Below are 14314 nucleotides of genomic sequence, written 5' to 3'. Positions count from 1 at the left end.
TCATGCTACGCTTATTTCTTGTGAAATGGTCCTGGTTGGACTATGTAGAATATTAGTAGCCTTGTTGTGACTATAAATCTTTGGGTTAATAAATTAGAGCTTAAAAAACTTAAATGTTGTCAGATATGCACGGCATTTGGTCTCATTCTTTTTTGAACCTCGTGCGTGTCCTACAACCATGCAATTGCTGAAAGCTATCGAGATTTCTTCGAGCTCAGTGGGTGACTCACCTAGCATTTGGCCTCCAGAAACTGGGAGAATTGAACCTGACTGGGTAGACTGAAAAGGGTCAGTTGGTGAGTTGGGGTAGGGATGAAACACGTTTCCATTGTTCCCATGTAACTTGATATTTTCCTATGAGGCAAGTGATTTATGGTCTGTGGGGTCTCGGAAAGGAAAAACAATGTCAAAGGCATTGGACCCAGTGTGGTTCTGTGAAATCTACAATGTGATTTTTATCCTACGGCCCTGAGATTCCATCGATTGTTGTTCAATCTCTTGGGAAGTTTCACGCTATGTGCCTGTCGTGTTTTGCCTTAAAATTTTCCACGGCTGCAATTCCATTGCAATACTCCCATGAGAGCATTTAAACAAAAATGTTTGTCAGAAGGACAAGCATTGTAGAGCAACAGCGTATGCCAAGAGAGGATCGGAACTCTTAATACTCCCTCTTATGGGACATTGCATTCACGAAAGCATTGATTTAAAATTTTGGATTTAGGTTCAATTTCTTCGATGAATTTGGATCCGGAGTATAAGGTGAAGGGCATAATCGGTGGATATTTGGATCCGGGGTATCCAATCCGACCATCCCTAGCAAGCATCATAAGGTTAAGGCTACAAGTGATTACCGACATATCTACGAGTGCCATACATAGCGTGTAAATTTAGCTGAAAAAATGCCACGTAAATTTTTAGTATTGAAAGAGGAAATTTTGATGAATGTCGAAAGTCCAGGCATACGTCTCCAACACCGCACGATAGGATTAAAAAAATGTTGCAAATTTTTTTTTCTTTAGCTTTGACGCTCAAAATAGGGGTGTGTCTCTTACGCATGTGCGGCTCTCACCTGCGCGTATTCTATAATATTATTCACCTTGATAAATGATCTATATCACATTAAGTGTCCTCAAATACCAAGCATTCTATACAAACATACATATAAAAATACGTTCTACCCACAAATACTTTACCATCCTCACAACTCCTCCCTTTATATTCTTAATTGTGTCTAATTTGTCAAACAAAACCCCAAGATATTCTCCTCTCACCATAATGTGCACCCATACCACACACGAAATAGTACTGACATCCACCTATCCCAAGCCTCTACTTCCCTTTCTATACATAGTCCTCATCATTCAACCTCAATAATCTATAACAAATTACCATCTGATATTAATTTACCTCTCTGCCGCTGTTCAAAAAGCGGGTAAAGAATTTACTTCTAGAAAAAGCATATGTATTGTGTTTCTGAATTCATGGTATCAAAGTGTGACTGTTATTATACTTGAACTTATTTGATCTTATGTGTTTTTTTTTTAATTTTCTGATATTTAACCAATGCTGTTTGCTACTATGTATCATTATCTTTATGTATCTCTTTTGTTTTTTCCCTTGGACGATTTCTATGTTACTTGCTAACCAACAGAAATAAAATCATTATTATTATAAATACATTTCATGATCGAATATCATTAATATTACATTCAAAGTACTCATCTATAGAGTACAGGGGTTATCTCACCAGCCAAAACCTTTATCTCCTTTTAAAGTTATCTTAATTTCCTGCTCTAACAAGAGTTGGTATTATTGAAGGCAGTGAAAAAGGATTTGTCATCTTGTTTAATTACCTACTTTGATTCTTACAATTTTTGTTATTAATTACAACTTGTTAAATGTCTATTATTAGGGTAATTTTACAGGAAATGCATCCAACCCTTCAGTCCTCTTAAACTCTGGGGGGGGTGATGGACCCACCATAGCTGAGTCAGCAAATGTACTTCTAGCCGTCATACCGAACCCTGGTAAGTCTCTTTTTAACTTATTTGGATAATCTTGTGCCAATTCAGCATATTGAGAGGGGAGAGCATCAACACCCAAACAGCAACCAATATCCATCAACATCAAGATGCTTTAGTTGTTAGTACCTCGGCTAGTAAAAAAAAATGACTTGCCTGTAAATATATTTTACATCATTTTGGCACTTAAAATTTAAGCAAATGCAGTTGCTGTATATCAGAACGAGACAATTGTTATAAATTTTTTTTTCATTTCTCTGAGGCTTTGGGGGGGGGTATCTATCCCCTCATTTCCCCCTCCCCCATACTTACGCCACTGCTAGGTGGCATGTGCGCCATATTGTGCTATGGTATGGTATTAGAGGGAGGTAACCGACAGCTGGGGTCATTTTCGCCATGAGGTAAGGGAGGAGGGATGGAAATCCTGTGTTGGAATTAGCCAGGTTGTAACGAGAGGCTTAACCAGAGCTAAACATCCCATCCACTGGACAGTGTGTTGCACTGGAAGTTCCCTCCATACTACTCTCAAGCAGGGATATATATAGCCATCTCTGAAAAGTTTCTGCCACTGCCAGGACTTGAACCCTGGCCCTAAGGGTGTGAAGCCTTTGTGATGCATTAGTGCATTTTTGCTCCTTAAATATGGGGTTAATTTGGATGACTTTCCTGATTCATCTAAATAAGGGGTTAATTTGGATGACTTTCCTGAGGCATCTCATTTCTTCAATCTCCTATCTTGGGTTTGTCTATAGATGGTAAAATGAATTTCCTGAAAATGGCTGTGAATGAGCCAACATTTTTCGAAAATACGCTTCTCTGTGAACATTTAGTATCACCCTTCCGAAATTTCTCCAGTAGGATAGCTCTGTGGCTTAGAGCCAGAAATGTTAGCAAATCGACCAAGACATTCAAACGTGGGTAATGTTGTGCAGGAATGCAAAGTTATGTTTCTCTTGAAGTAACACATCATCTGTGGTGTGGCTTGTGAGTAAATAAGATTATTAGGCTTCAATTTCTTTAGTACGGGGAAAAAAAGCTTTAGAAGTACCAAACATGAATCAAGAATAAATTCCCAGCACTGCTAGCATATAAAGAAAAACAAATGCCAACACAACACTTCTGAGGTATATTAACAGAAAAAGGGCATTCAAGTGAATGCTGCTAAATGGTACTGAATGCATTGACGGACTAGGATCCTGCGCGCAGGCAGTGTAGGTGGCAGCTACACCATTACGGTTGTCACTGTTTCCACTGTGACGTCTGAGCCTAGCCGACCAGCTGGTTGTAAAAATAAAAATTTTCAGTTCCGGGGTATTCCGCAATTTACGGAGTGCACAGGAAAACAGGTTTTGGCGTTCAACTCCCCTCACCCCTCCTCTCCTTTCCCCCCCTCCTGGGATTTATCCTGACCATGTGACGTGCACGTAGGTCTCTTGCACTCTAGCCACCAACTCAGTTGATCCTCTACACAGAGCCTCCCGATTCATGCGTGTAGGTAAGTTCTAGTCCGATTGCCCACTCTTCAGTTTCCTCAGGTCAATCTCCTCCACATTTCTGATGCGCAATGTTCTCGTTGCAGGGTTCTTTTTCGGGCCGAGAGTTTCTTTTCTCTCTTAAGATGTACTCCACCATGTGGCAGTAGGTATTTCTTCCTCTCCCTAATATGTGGTGCCAGCAGCAGAATTTTCTTTGTGAAATGACAGGAGTCATATTTTATTTATTTTTTTAATCTTTCAAAGTGTTCTACGTTAATGTTGTCGGAGAGTGTGACCCATATGTGTGATATGCTAGAGGAAACTACCAGAATGAAGGCAAAATTTTGAATGGTGAAAATTTTTGTTAATCTCAGAATGACTGTGAAGTATTATTAAATCTTTATGGAAATTAATCTTGTGTCTGTTCAAATCCATCTTGCCAAAAGAGACTGTGTCGTACTTGCAATTGGTGGTGCATCCTATGAATGCATCTGGCGCCCTATAAAAAAAAAACAATCTTTCAACCAAGGTTTTGGGGAACCTCACCTGTCTCTACCATTATTGGTGCATTCACCTGGGATGAATAATGCCTGGGCAACAGACCGTTTAACTTTGTAACTCGCGTTTCTTACAGTGTGGGGATGCATCATACACCAGTGGTGCAGCGAGGGGGGGTTTTGGGGGTTAAACCCTCCCCCCCCAGAGCTCAGAGAAATTTTTAAATTAAATCCATTTTACTTAATGGATTAGTATTACGTACATAAAAGTCTTAGGATTAATCAAATATCCCTCAGAAAGCCGTAAAACTCACCATTTGGAACCATTAATCTTAAAAATTTTCTGGAGGAGGGCCGCCGCAACTCCCACTTACCCTGGCGAGTATGCAATACCCCAACACCCCAAAGTATTAGTTGCAACTAAAACATCCCCTAGCCTTAATTTTTGGCTGCGCCCATGTCATACACTACCTGCGAGTTACTCACCAAATATGCGCGTGCGCACTTGCGTCGTGTTGAGTCTGCTCCCAGCACCCATTTGAACATGGCATGCCCTCCCCGCTTACCTTGTCCCGCCCGAGCACCCTCAAGCAATCGTATAGACCAAATTTGCGGCCAGCACAATGCATTGCGATCATGCAACAACTTGTTTTGAATATACCTTATTTAGGCATCTGATGGATATCATCTGCTGCTTGGGTACCTATGAATGCCCTAGTCAGTGGGTGAACAAAGAAATTTCTCTTACTTTGTGTGGAATCTTCTTTTCACCTTCTGAATTTTTAATCATCAGCGTAGCCCCCAGCAATTCTTAAGTTAGTATATTTCTGTTTTTTTAAATCTAATTACCTCCATATAATAAAGTTGATTTCAAATGCTCCCAAATTTTTTAAATGGCATCCAATGTTTAAAGCAACTTTATAACTTTAGTTTACTCAAAGAAGTAATTTCTTGTATGCATATTGAGATTTTAATGCAAAGCAAACCAGTTTTGGAGCAATGAACTAAATTGACAGACTTTAACACATTCAATGCAGGCCTGATTTTCATGAACGTCCTCAGGTTCGGCCGAAAAAATAAGAAAGAAAAATAGAGCGTGGTTTTCACGCCATAACTTCCGTTCAAATACTGCTATTTTCAAACGGCTCATACTGTAAATAAGAGGGAAGCTTGCTGAAGGCCATGCACATGATTGGAAGACTCGGAAGTGGATAATAGTCATGTATGGAGGCAGAGAAAGGCCGACCGGCCGAGCACATCTATTGACGTGCTCCGTATCTCGAATTGGAGGGGACCACGTCAATTGACTTGCTCCGTGCTGAATGTGTTAATTGCAGTAGTATATGCTAATTTTCACTTAAAATTAGTAATATATACCTAAAAAATTCTTGTTGCTTATTTTGAGGTAAAACAAGATTTTTGATTGGCTTGGTATTTCAGGTGATGTACTTTATGCATTGCAAGCTATTGGCTGACTTTTCTGGGGCTACTGACACGTTGCCTTAGTTCTGCTGTATTTCTATGATCAACTTTTCATCTCTTTTCAAGCTCATATTATCACTGAACAAATCTCAGAACTCTTCTGCCTAACATGTATTGTGTATGAAACTATTTACTATAATTTGAATTATGTGATGCAATTTTTATCAGTGGTTCTTCTTTGTAGAAATGAGAGGCATGGAAAGTGTCATCATATGCACATGCAGTCAGTGAACTCTGTGTTACGAACATATTTTTCAGTTTTTAATTTGAATATTATGTATTTATTCTTGTACCAGGTACATACTGGAAGATACATATCATAGTTCTGGTTGAGTTGTAGGCAGCCCTGCGGCATGGACTTGTTTTCTGTGTTGTTGGCATAGAGGCACCCACCTTTAGCACCTTATGAAGTTTTCTTGTGAACATCAACTTGTGATGCTGATAATATTTTTTTAATTTTTCAGGAAATTTAGATGTGCCAGTGATAAAAATCCTCACAGATGAGTTGAGCAAGAACTTAGATATTCAAACCTGTTTGACGAATTTTAACAGGGTCTTAGCAGAAAAGGGATGTGAACCAACTCCCAGGTTCGGCTCAACACTACATCATCATTTGTATCTGCCAAACGGGTATGTAAAACCTTCCTTATATTTTTGGGTCCAGATATTAGTTGACAAGTGGCTTTAAATATCCACAGAGTATTGTTAAATTTAAGGTAGCTAAGTAAAAAATTTCATCGTAGAACTACCATTAAGCTTACTATCTTAATTTATTTATCCAGGAATTATGGGGCTAGAGGACAATAAAAAAAAGGCTTCTACCCTCTTCCTTTAGATGCCACTAAATTTCTCAGTCCTTCATGCTATCCCTAATTTAGATATCCCTAGATAAATCCCGAATTTTTAATTATGACGTGTACATTTTGCATTACTTCTCTCATTTAATTTTATGAAACTGGTCATACAAAAGTTATACATACATTCAAATTTGATGAAGGTTTTCACTTCAAAATGAAGCACTTTTACCGATTGCTCAAAGTTGATACATACTTAGGAACCGGCCGACACGGAGCTCTGGCAAGAATTTATTCCATTTAGCACTGTTTTCAGTGAACGCCTGTTTGGTACTGCAAGCAATATTTCTGGCAAAAGACAAGAAAAGATTAGACCCAAGTGGGGTAAAATGTTGATTTTTTAATGCAAAACCTGGATAAAGCACTGGTGGCTACTCGGTGTAATGGGACATAGTAGCTGATCATGCACTCTGTAAGAACATGCTTTTTAAAGAACTTTAAAACTGAACGAAAAATTGACTATCGCCTAAATCCCAAAAACGTTAAATATTTCACGCCAGCGGATTAAGGACGTTGTTTGAGTAGGATCATACGCGATTTGAATCACCCCGTGTTACAATATACACTTCAAACATCCTATGCATTATTTGTTGGCAAATAAAATTATGGAAACGATCTTAAGTATTTTTTTACAAAGCTTCCCCGCCTATTTATCTTTTCATGAAATTATTTAGATTGAGTTATTTTGTGGTTGTTCATTAAAATTTAAAATTCGTTAAAAAAAATAATAGTTGATTGTTGGTACCAAGTATCGAGAACCAGGAAGCAATGGAGGAGAATCGAACAGGTATCGAGAACCAGAAAAATTTAACCCTTAGGCTGTGGGAACGTTTTTGAACGGTCTGCATGGTGAGTGCGGGGAAAACATTTTTCAACGTTTGACCAGATTTTCTTACCACTTTCCTTAAGATTTTATTGCCATCCTTTCCGCGGTTTCTTGAACTTGGCCAAACCTAGTGGCAGAGAGCACAAAGGCATCTTTCAAGGACTAGGCACCCTCACCACGGGGAGCCCTACCCGGATTATCCCTTCTCCGAGAGAGAGGGCTCCCTGCTCTCCGCAGTGCATTCACGATGAAAACAATTCCAATGAATCCTTGCAATTTCCAGGAATTTATTTATCTTGCTGTTGTCCATTAGCCGGGGACACTTATTTGAATGCATTGATCTCTCTTTCTTATACTATCGGTGGTGGGTTTTCTGTCCCTGCGTTACTACCAAGGACATTATATTCATGGTCTGTCGTCAGGGGGTAGGGTGAGTAGTCCTGGATTATAAGGGTCCACTGTCTGCTAGACACATAGTGGCGGATTCAGATGGGAGGCGCACACCCCCCCTTGTGGGGCCGCCCCCATTGCCAAACATTGTAGAACCACAATTGTAACTTTTTTATATTGTAAGATATTATGTATCTTATATACGTGTGTAATGAGTTTAAATAAAACATTCTTCAACTTCGCACGTGGCTCGTTTAATTTTTTTATTATGATAAAAGTAAAGGTAGCTCTTGAGTTTTTTCTGTATCTGCTACTTCACCCAGGGTCGACGGAAAAATATCTTCCCCGCTCATGTCCCGCACACCATGGCTACAAAATTTTAATGCTCCCACAGCTAAAGGGTTATGAAAGAACTCATTAGTACTTATTAACCCTTAAGTGATCATACAGATGTACCAGCTGTCTGTCATTCGTGAACTGTAAAATGAAAGAAATGCTAGACCCCTGCTGTGGTTATAGCCTACAGATATGCTTACGAACATTTGCCATCATACCCTTACTATAAATCGTTTTCTGGCCTTGAGTCTTGTTAATGTTTTTCATTTTGGTTTAGTCATCAGCAGGCGCACAGCCAGGAGCTAAGGCTATGGACTTTAGGCGCAACTAATTCTGTGAGAATATGGGAGATGCGGTTGCCCCCCCCAGAATTTTTTAAAGACAACCCAGACGGCACAGAATCTTCCGTATCTAATTCGTATGCAGATAGTATCCATTGACTACCACTCCGTCGCTTTTTGTACATATTTGTTTGTTTGCATACAAATTAGATACGGAGGATTCCGTGCAGTCTGGGAAGTGGCTCAAAATTGTGACTTTTACGGCTTTCTGAGGGATATTTTCGTAATCCTTACTCCATTCTATAAGTAATATTTATCCAATTGAGTAAAATGGATTGATTTTTTAAAATTTGTTTATTTATTTTACGTTTTCCCAATAACCCAAGGGAAAACATTTCAAAAAACTTATTGAAAAACGGTAACCCCTCAATGAACCTCCTTGCATCCTGAGATGTCGCTCAGCTATGCTCAGGTGCGATTTCATTTCCATCACCTTGAGCTTCACCTTGTTGCCTGTAAAGTATGGTTTCAGCAATATCAACTTCAGTATTTTCATTGGTTCAAATTGCAGTTGATATTATCGAACTCTTCATGGCTTGTTATTTGGTGCAGTTGCGAGTGGAATTCACTTTCAGATTATGCTAGAATGTTGAAAACCACTTTGGAATGTAAGAAACTGCAACGAAAAAATTTTTGAATGTTTGAAAGGTGACATCTTGCCAGCTTTCAGCCAGAAACATTATCGCCTGCAGAATGTTCACCTTTGAACTTACTTCATAGGCGGTGGATGACAATGCCCATTGAGAAATGGGTGGTGGAGTCCACGTGGAACCCACGTGGAATCCACGTTGAGTGGTGGATATTTGGTGGTGGTGGATATTGAGTGGTTGGACCCACATGGAATCCACGTTGATTTCAAGTGGATTTGTGGTGATTAGCATAAAATGGTAAACAGAATTTCTAATTTGTGGAACTTAACTCTCTGGTGTGACATTGCGTCATTTATCATCCTGAAACCACGCTAGTTATGTGAAAATGTATCGCACATTCTATTTTTATATAATTCGTGGAAAGGCAGCCATGAGAGCACATGAAAAATCGTAGACACATATATAAAAGGTTTAGATATAGAGTGGTTGAGGTTTTAATGGTTTTAGGACAGCACCTACTGCTGTTTTAATTTTTCCACCAAATTTCCACGTGGGTTCCACGTTGATTCCACGACCAAAAACACGTGGTATCCACGTTACATCTCCACGTGGATTCCACCACCCATTTCTCACTGGGTGTCAAGTTATCTTCTCTAGATTATAGAATATAATCTACTAATTTCCCACGGCAAAGTGTTTTCAAATTTTTAATGATCCCATTTCCATTGGTTGCACCAAGCAAGACTGTAGCCAGGGGGGGATTAAGGGGGATTAATCCCCCCCGAAATGAAAAAAATTAAATAGATACTTTATGCTCGCTTGGTGCTCACACGACGATATTATATAGTGGCGCAGGGACATGTAGTAGTCCAATGCGACTTAAGTCAATAATTATCTAAGTGAATTTGTAGGTGCAGTGTGCGTAGTTGTAGTGCAGTGTGTGAAATAATAGTGCAGTGAATTAGTAGAGAGGTGAGTGACTTATGAGCCTCCTGAGGGACCGCAGAATTGACATTAAAACCGAGGAGTAAATTCATTTGGTTGCTGCAAAAAATAAGCTAGAAGGCTAAATTCAATTTTATAATAATATTTTAATAATTTCCTTTAAGGGTTTATGATAAATATGTATATTTTATGTTTTTCTACTATTGCTTAAACCCCCCCTCGAAAATATTTTCCGGCTACGGCCTTTGGCACCAAGGATGTCGTGTTTGGGGGCAGAATTCCGACTGATTATTTTTTAAATCACTTAAGCTATTAGGATGTGTCGCACAGTTATCAGGGACAAGTGGTACGTTTCCTTGTTTTCATGCTAATTCTTTATCCTAACTGGTCAACCATAGCATAAAGAGGCTCGCAGTCATCCATGCATTGCTATTTGCGTGGTACTTTACTGGTAAACAGCTAATTCTTAACCCTTAAAAGCATCAAGGCCAAGCACTTTCCCCAATAACCTGAAGACTTTTTTTATTAGTTCCCGAAACATTTGAACAACACAAAACATGTGATCCTTCACTTTTTTGAAGCCGGTTTGTCCTACATCACGGCAACAAAGAGAGCCATTTGGTGTTGCTCGGTAATTCAGCCCCGTTTCATCGGTGTTTTAAATGTCATCAGCACAAAAATTCTCGAGTAACCTGGGCAGTTCAATTTCCACTCCTCTGCACTCACAGCTTCTTCTATTGGCGATAGCTCAGTTAGACCACATAAATCAGTTGAATTTTGTGCAATATGTCAGAAACAAAAAGCTCTTGGTAAGCAACAGTGTTCATCTCGGCCAGTCTCCTCTGCTCGACATCAGCCTATAATCCCTAGAAATAGGCCTGTACCCACTCGTATAACCCTCACCACGGTGTCGCTAAGTACTTCTTCCTCACCATCCGAGGCTCATCCTTTCATCCTCATGGTTGGGAAACAGAATCCAAATCCTATAATGGATATTATAACAACAAGAGCTTTAAGAATAAGGCAGTGAAAGGTACCCTTATGAGAAATAAGACTACATTAAAGGAGGAGAATGTAAAAAAACTATTCTGATACGAAAAAAATTAATATCATCGCGAATATAGAGTCTAAGTTGCCAACTCATGGCCCAATAAAGCGGCATGCTGTCCCATTTTAGTGGAGAAATCTCTAGGATATTCTACCATTGGGTTCTGTTCTTCAAGATTTGCCCCAATTAAGCGGCTGCCCGGAATCTACTGAATTACAATAATCTTCAAAGAAAATATCTGAGATATAAATACATTTGTATCCCATGATAAATCTAACTGTTTACATAAGGTGTTGTAATCCCTACACATTCTTATTAGGGGAGAGTTGCAACAGTATTTTGATGAGGAAGGTTTTCAAGTGTCTTTGGTTATATTGCAGAACATAAAAATTTAATTTCTGGAGAATAGCTCCATCTTTTCCATATTTTACCATTTCATATAAAAACCCCTAAGTCCTATTCTCTTCCTTTTTGCATTAAGTGACATAAGTCCATAAAAATTTACAAATTTTTATATGATATATGATTTTTGTCCATTAGGTATAGGTATACTTTATACTCCCTGTAGAAAATAACTAAGATATCTCTTTTGTATCCGTTCCATCAAGTCCATGTATTTCTTTACAAAAGGTGCCCATACAATAACTCCATATTCAATTTGCGATCTTATTAGGGTATTATATAATATTAACATTGCTTAACTATTCTGAAAACCAATTGTTCTTCTTATGATAAGGCCCAATGTCCTATAAGGCCCAATACAGATTTCACCAAGTTTTCAACTTGCGGTATGAATATGAGTTCTTCATCATAAGTTACTCCTAAGTCTTTACACTTACTTTCTTTCTTTAACATAGTTCCACCCATAGTAAAGCAATAATCATAATGTCTTTTCTTCATTTTATACATAATCTAATAGCACTTATCCGCATTTAATGTTAAGTGATTCATTTTTCTCCATTGATACAAATTATCAATGTCTTTCTGTAGAAGAATAGTCCTGTATTTGGTTATCTTCATCAGCGTACATTAAACAATTGGCATGGATTATATATTCAGGTAAATCATTTATAAAAAAGAGGAACAACAACCGAATAATTTTCTCTATCGGTGCTGCACGTGCCTCGTCTGTATTGTTCAACATTCACTGATTGAGAAATTAAACATCCGAGAAAGCCTATTGCTGGCATCATCAATGATGAAGTGTCATCGCTTTGTCGAAAACTGGTCACTGAATATTCAGTAAAGGCCGCACGGTGAATGATCACGCGAATGATCATGCTGAATGATCATGGGAATGAAATCAATCGCCGTGTATAACAAAAAATTTCGCGAATGAACCATCATGCGCATGATCATTCAGTGAAAATAAGAACATGCTCTATTTTGCTCGCATGATCCTGTGAATGATCGTATGATCATTCAGCATGATCATTCGCATGATCATTCTCCGTTTATACTGGCCTTAATATTAGTGCAGTAATTATGAAATTGGCTCAAATGCTAGCGATAACTTCATGGTAAATTAAACTAGTCATGTAACATGCTGAATAATTGTTAGATCTATTTTTACACTTTGGAATACACTCATTCAATTTTAAAAATTTCTCTGAATTCTGGAGGGGTGTGGGGGTGGGTTTATACCCCAAAACCTCCCCTCCTCGCTTTGCCGCTGGTCATCGGCATATCCAGAGATGACTGGATGCTTTGCATTGACTGTTTATTTGGGAAAACATGAGATTTGGAATGATCTGGCTCATTGTGATTGAACACGTGTATCCCTAATTTTTGATGCACTAATGTGTTGTTAATTGATCTGTTTTCTTTAGGAAAACCGTGGGGTTACAAGAAAAGTATGGAAGGAAGTATGTAGCTCATGCTTTCCTCTTTGGCAAGTTTGCTCAAAAACCTGGGCGAGAAATAAGTGATTTTACTTGCCTGATGGAAAAAGATAAAGAAAGCCTGAATGTCTTCAAAGAGAGAGGAGTTGAGCTAGAATTTTGTGTCAATGATGGGAAAATGACAACAGATGAATTCGAAAAGAAACTGGATAAAAGTAAGTTCATACACAATGAGCAGAAAACCCTATCTTTGCTTCTTTATCATTGCGTAGAAGCTCTCTAAGTTTTGGAGATACATACTTACACCTTTTCCCTACTGTACACGTATATATACGTGTGGACGTTTCCTGACCCGGGAGACCACGGGCGTATATATATATGTGAGATTTTCCCGGTCAAGAAAACGAAACCCGTATATATACGTTTTCTAGCTCTCCCCCTTTCAGGACGGTCATGGGTTTAGGTCGCCTTTGTCTCGGGACCCAACGCTTGGGGGTTAAGGATTAACCCTCCGAATCCGGGAGCAGGTACCCGGACCCTTCGTCTTTTATAACCCCTCTCAGCGGTAAGGGACAGCGGTCATACAATTGTTTATAGAGCCAATTTTCGAAATAAAAATTTGTTCATTTCTCAAGAAATATAAACTAAGAATTGAATGGTTTGTCTTTTGAGCAGCGTTTAGAATTTTTAAACGAAATTCTACGACAAATATTAACTTATATCTCGAGTTATGTATAAACATCAACATGGAAATTGTTGCTGCGTTAAATGCTTTGATAATGGCCTTAGAACTTCGTTTAAAATTTGACAATGCTCAGATAAAAATGAGGAATTATATTCTATGTCTGTAATTTACGTGCAAGCAACAATTATCCATTTGCTAAATACATATAAGCAATACATAAGTTGACCGCGAACCAATGCCGCAGGTATGGTCGTAAAACCGGAAAGAAGGGAGCACAACTACTCTCGGAGTCCGAGATAATGCGGAGTCCAACCGTGGAGGGGTCGAAAAAGGTTCAGCGAGACCCTTCTTATCGAATGCCCTCCAAAAATGCTCCGTACCACGAGAAAGAAGAGTCTCTTGGGGCTCGGTACAGCAGTCAAGCTAAGACGAAAACTCCGCGGTCTCGAAAGGGTTAAAATTCTACCACAAGAATTCAATTATAATATCTTCCCAAAGGTGAATGAACTTAATTTTCTGCATCTCTAGAATTCAATGTAGTCACTCTTGTGGAAAACCAGGTAAGTCAGGAAAAGTCATGGAGAGTAAAGGAATGTGTCAAATAAGTATCAAAACATTATTTTTGCTGTGAAATTCAGCGGACAATTTTTCATCATCTCCTTGTGCCATTGGTGAAAAATATTAACATAAAAGCTAATTGGCATATGAATGCACTCAGGAACTACTTGAAGATGTCTCTGTAATGTTCTCATGCAACCAAGAATCGTCAAACTACCTTATACTGAAGAAATTAAATCATATCGATGGCTAAGTTCGAACAACATGTGATTTATTGTGGATTCCACATGGGTAAATTGTAGGATTACCGTGATATTGCAAGTAAAACACACCACACTTGCTCGGCTGTTTTTAATGACTGATTTAGAGAACAGATTACATGGCATGGAACGGCATAGAGCCGAAATACACTCAAAGACAAAAGA

At 38.8% G+C, this 14314-nt stretch overlaps 1 protein-coding gene across 1 annotated transcript in view; it reads left to right on the top strand.

The window, feature by feature from the left end:
• The window catches only part of LOC124168055, a 43800-nt gene that overhangs the window by 16033 nt on the left and 13453 nt on the right, over window positions 1-14314 (top strand). The window contains exons 4-6 of the mRNA XM_046546157.1: window positions 1913-2027; window positions 5940-6105; window positions 12635-12861. Coding sequence (XP_046402113.1) covers window positions 1913-2027; window positions 5940-6105; window positions 12635-12861 — 508 coding nt within the window. The remainder of the gene's footprint in view (window positions 1-1912; window positions 2028-5939; window positions 6106-12634; window positions 12862-14314) is intronic.

Source organism: Ischnura elegans, chromosome 11, assembly GCF_921293095.1.
Source record: "Ischnura elegans chromosome 11, ioIscEleg1.1, whole genome shotgun sequence".
NCBI lineage: Eukaryota > Metazoa > Arthropoda > Insecta > Odonata > Coenagrionidae > Ischnura > Ischnura elegans.
The sequence above is the reverse complement of the archived record's forward strand: the minus strand, read 5'-3'. Positions and strand labels throughout refer to the sequence as shown.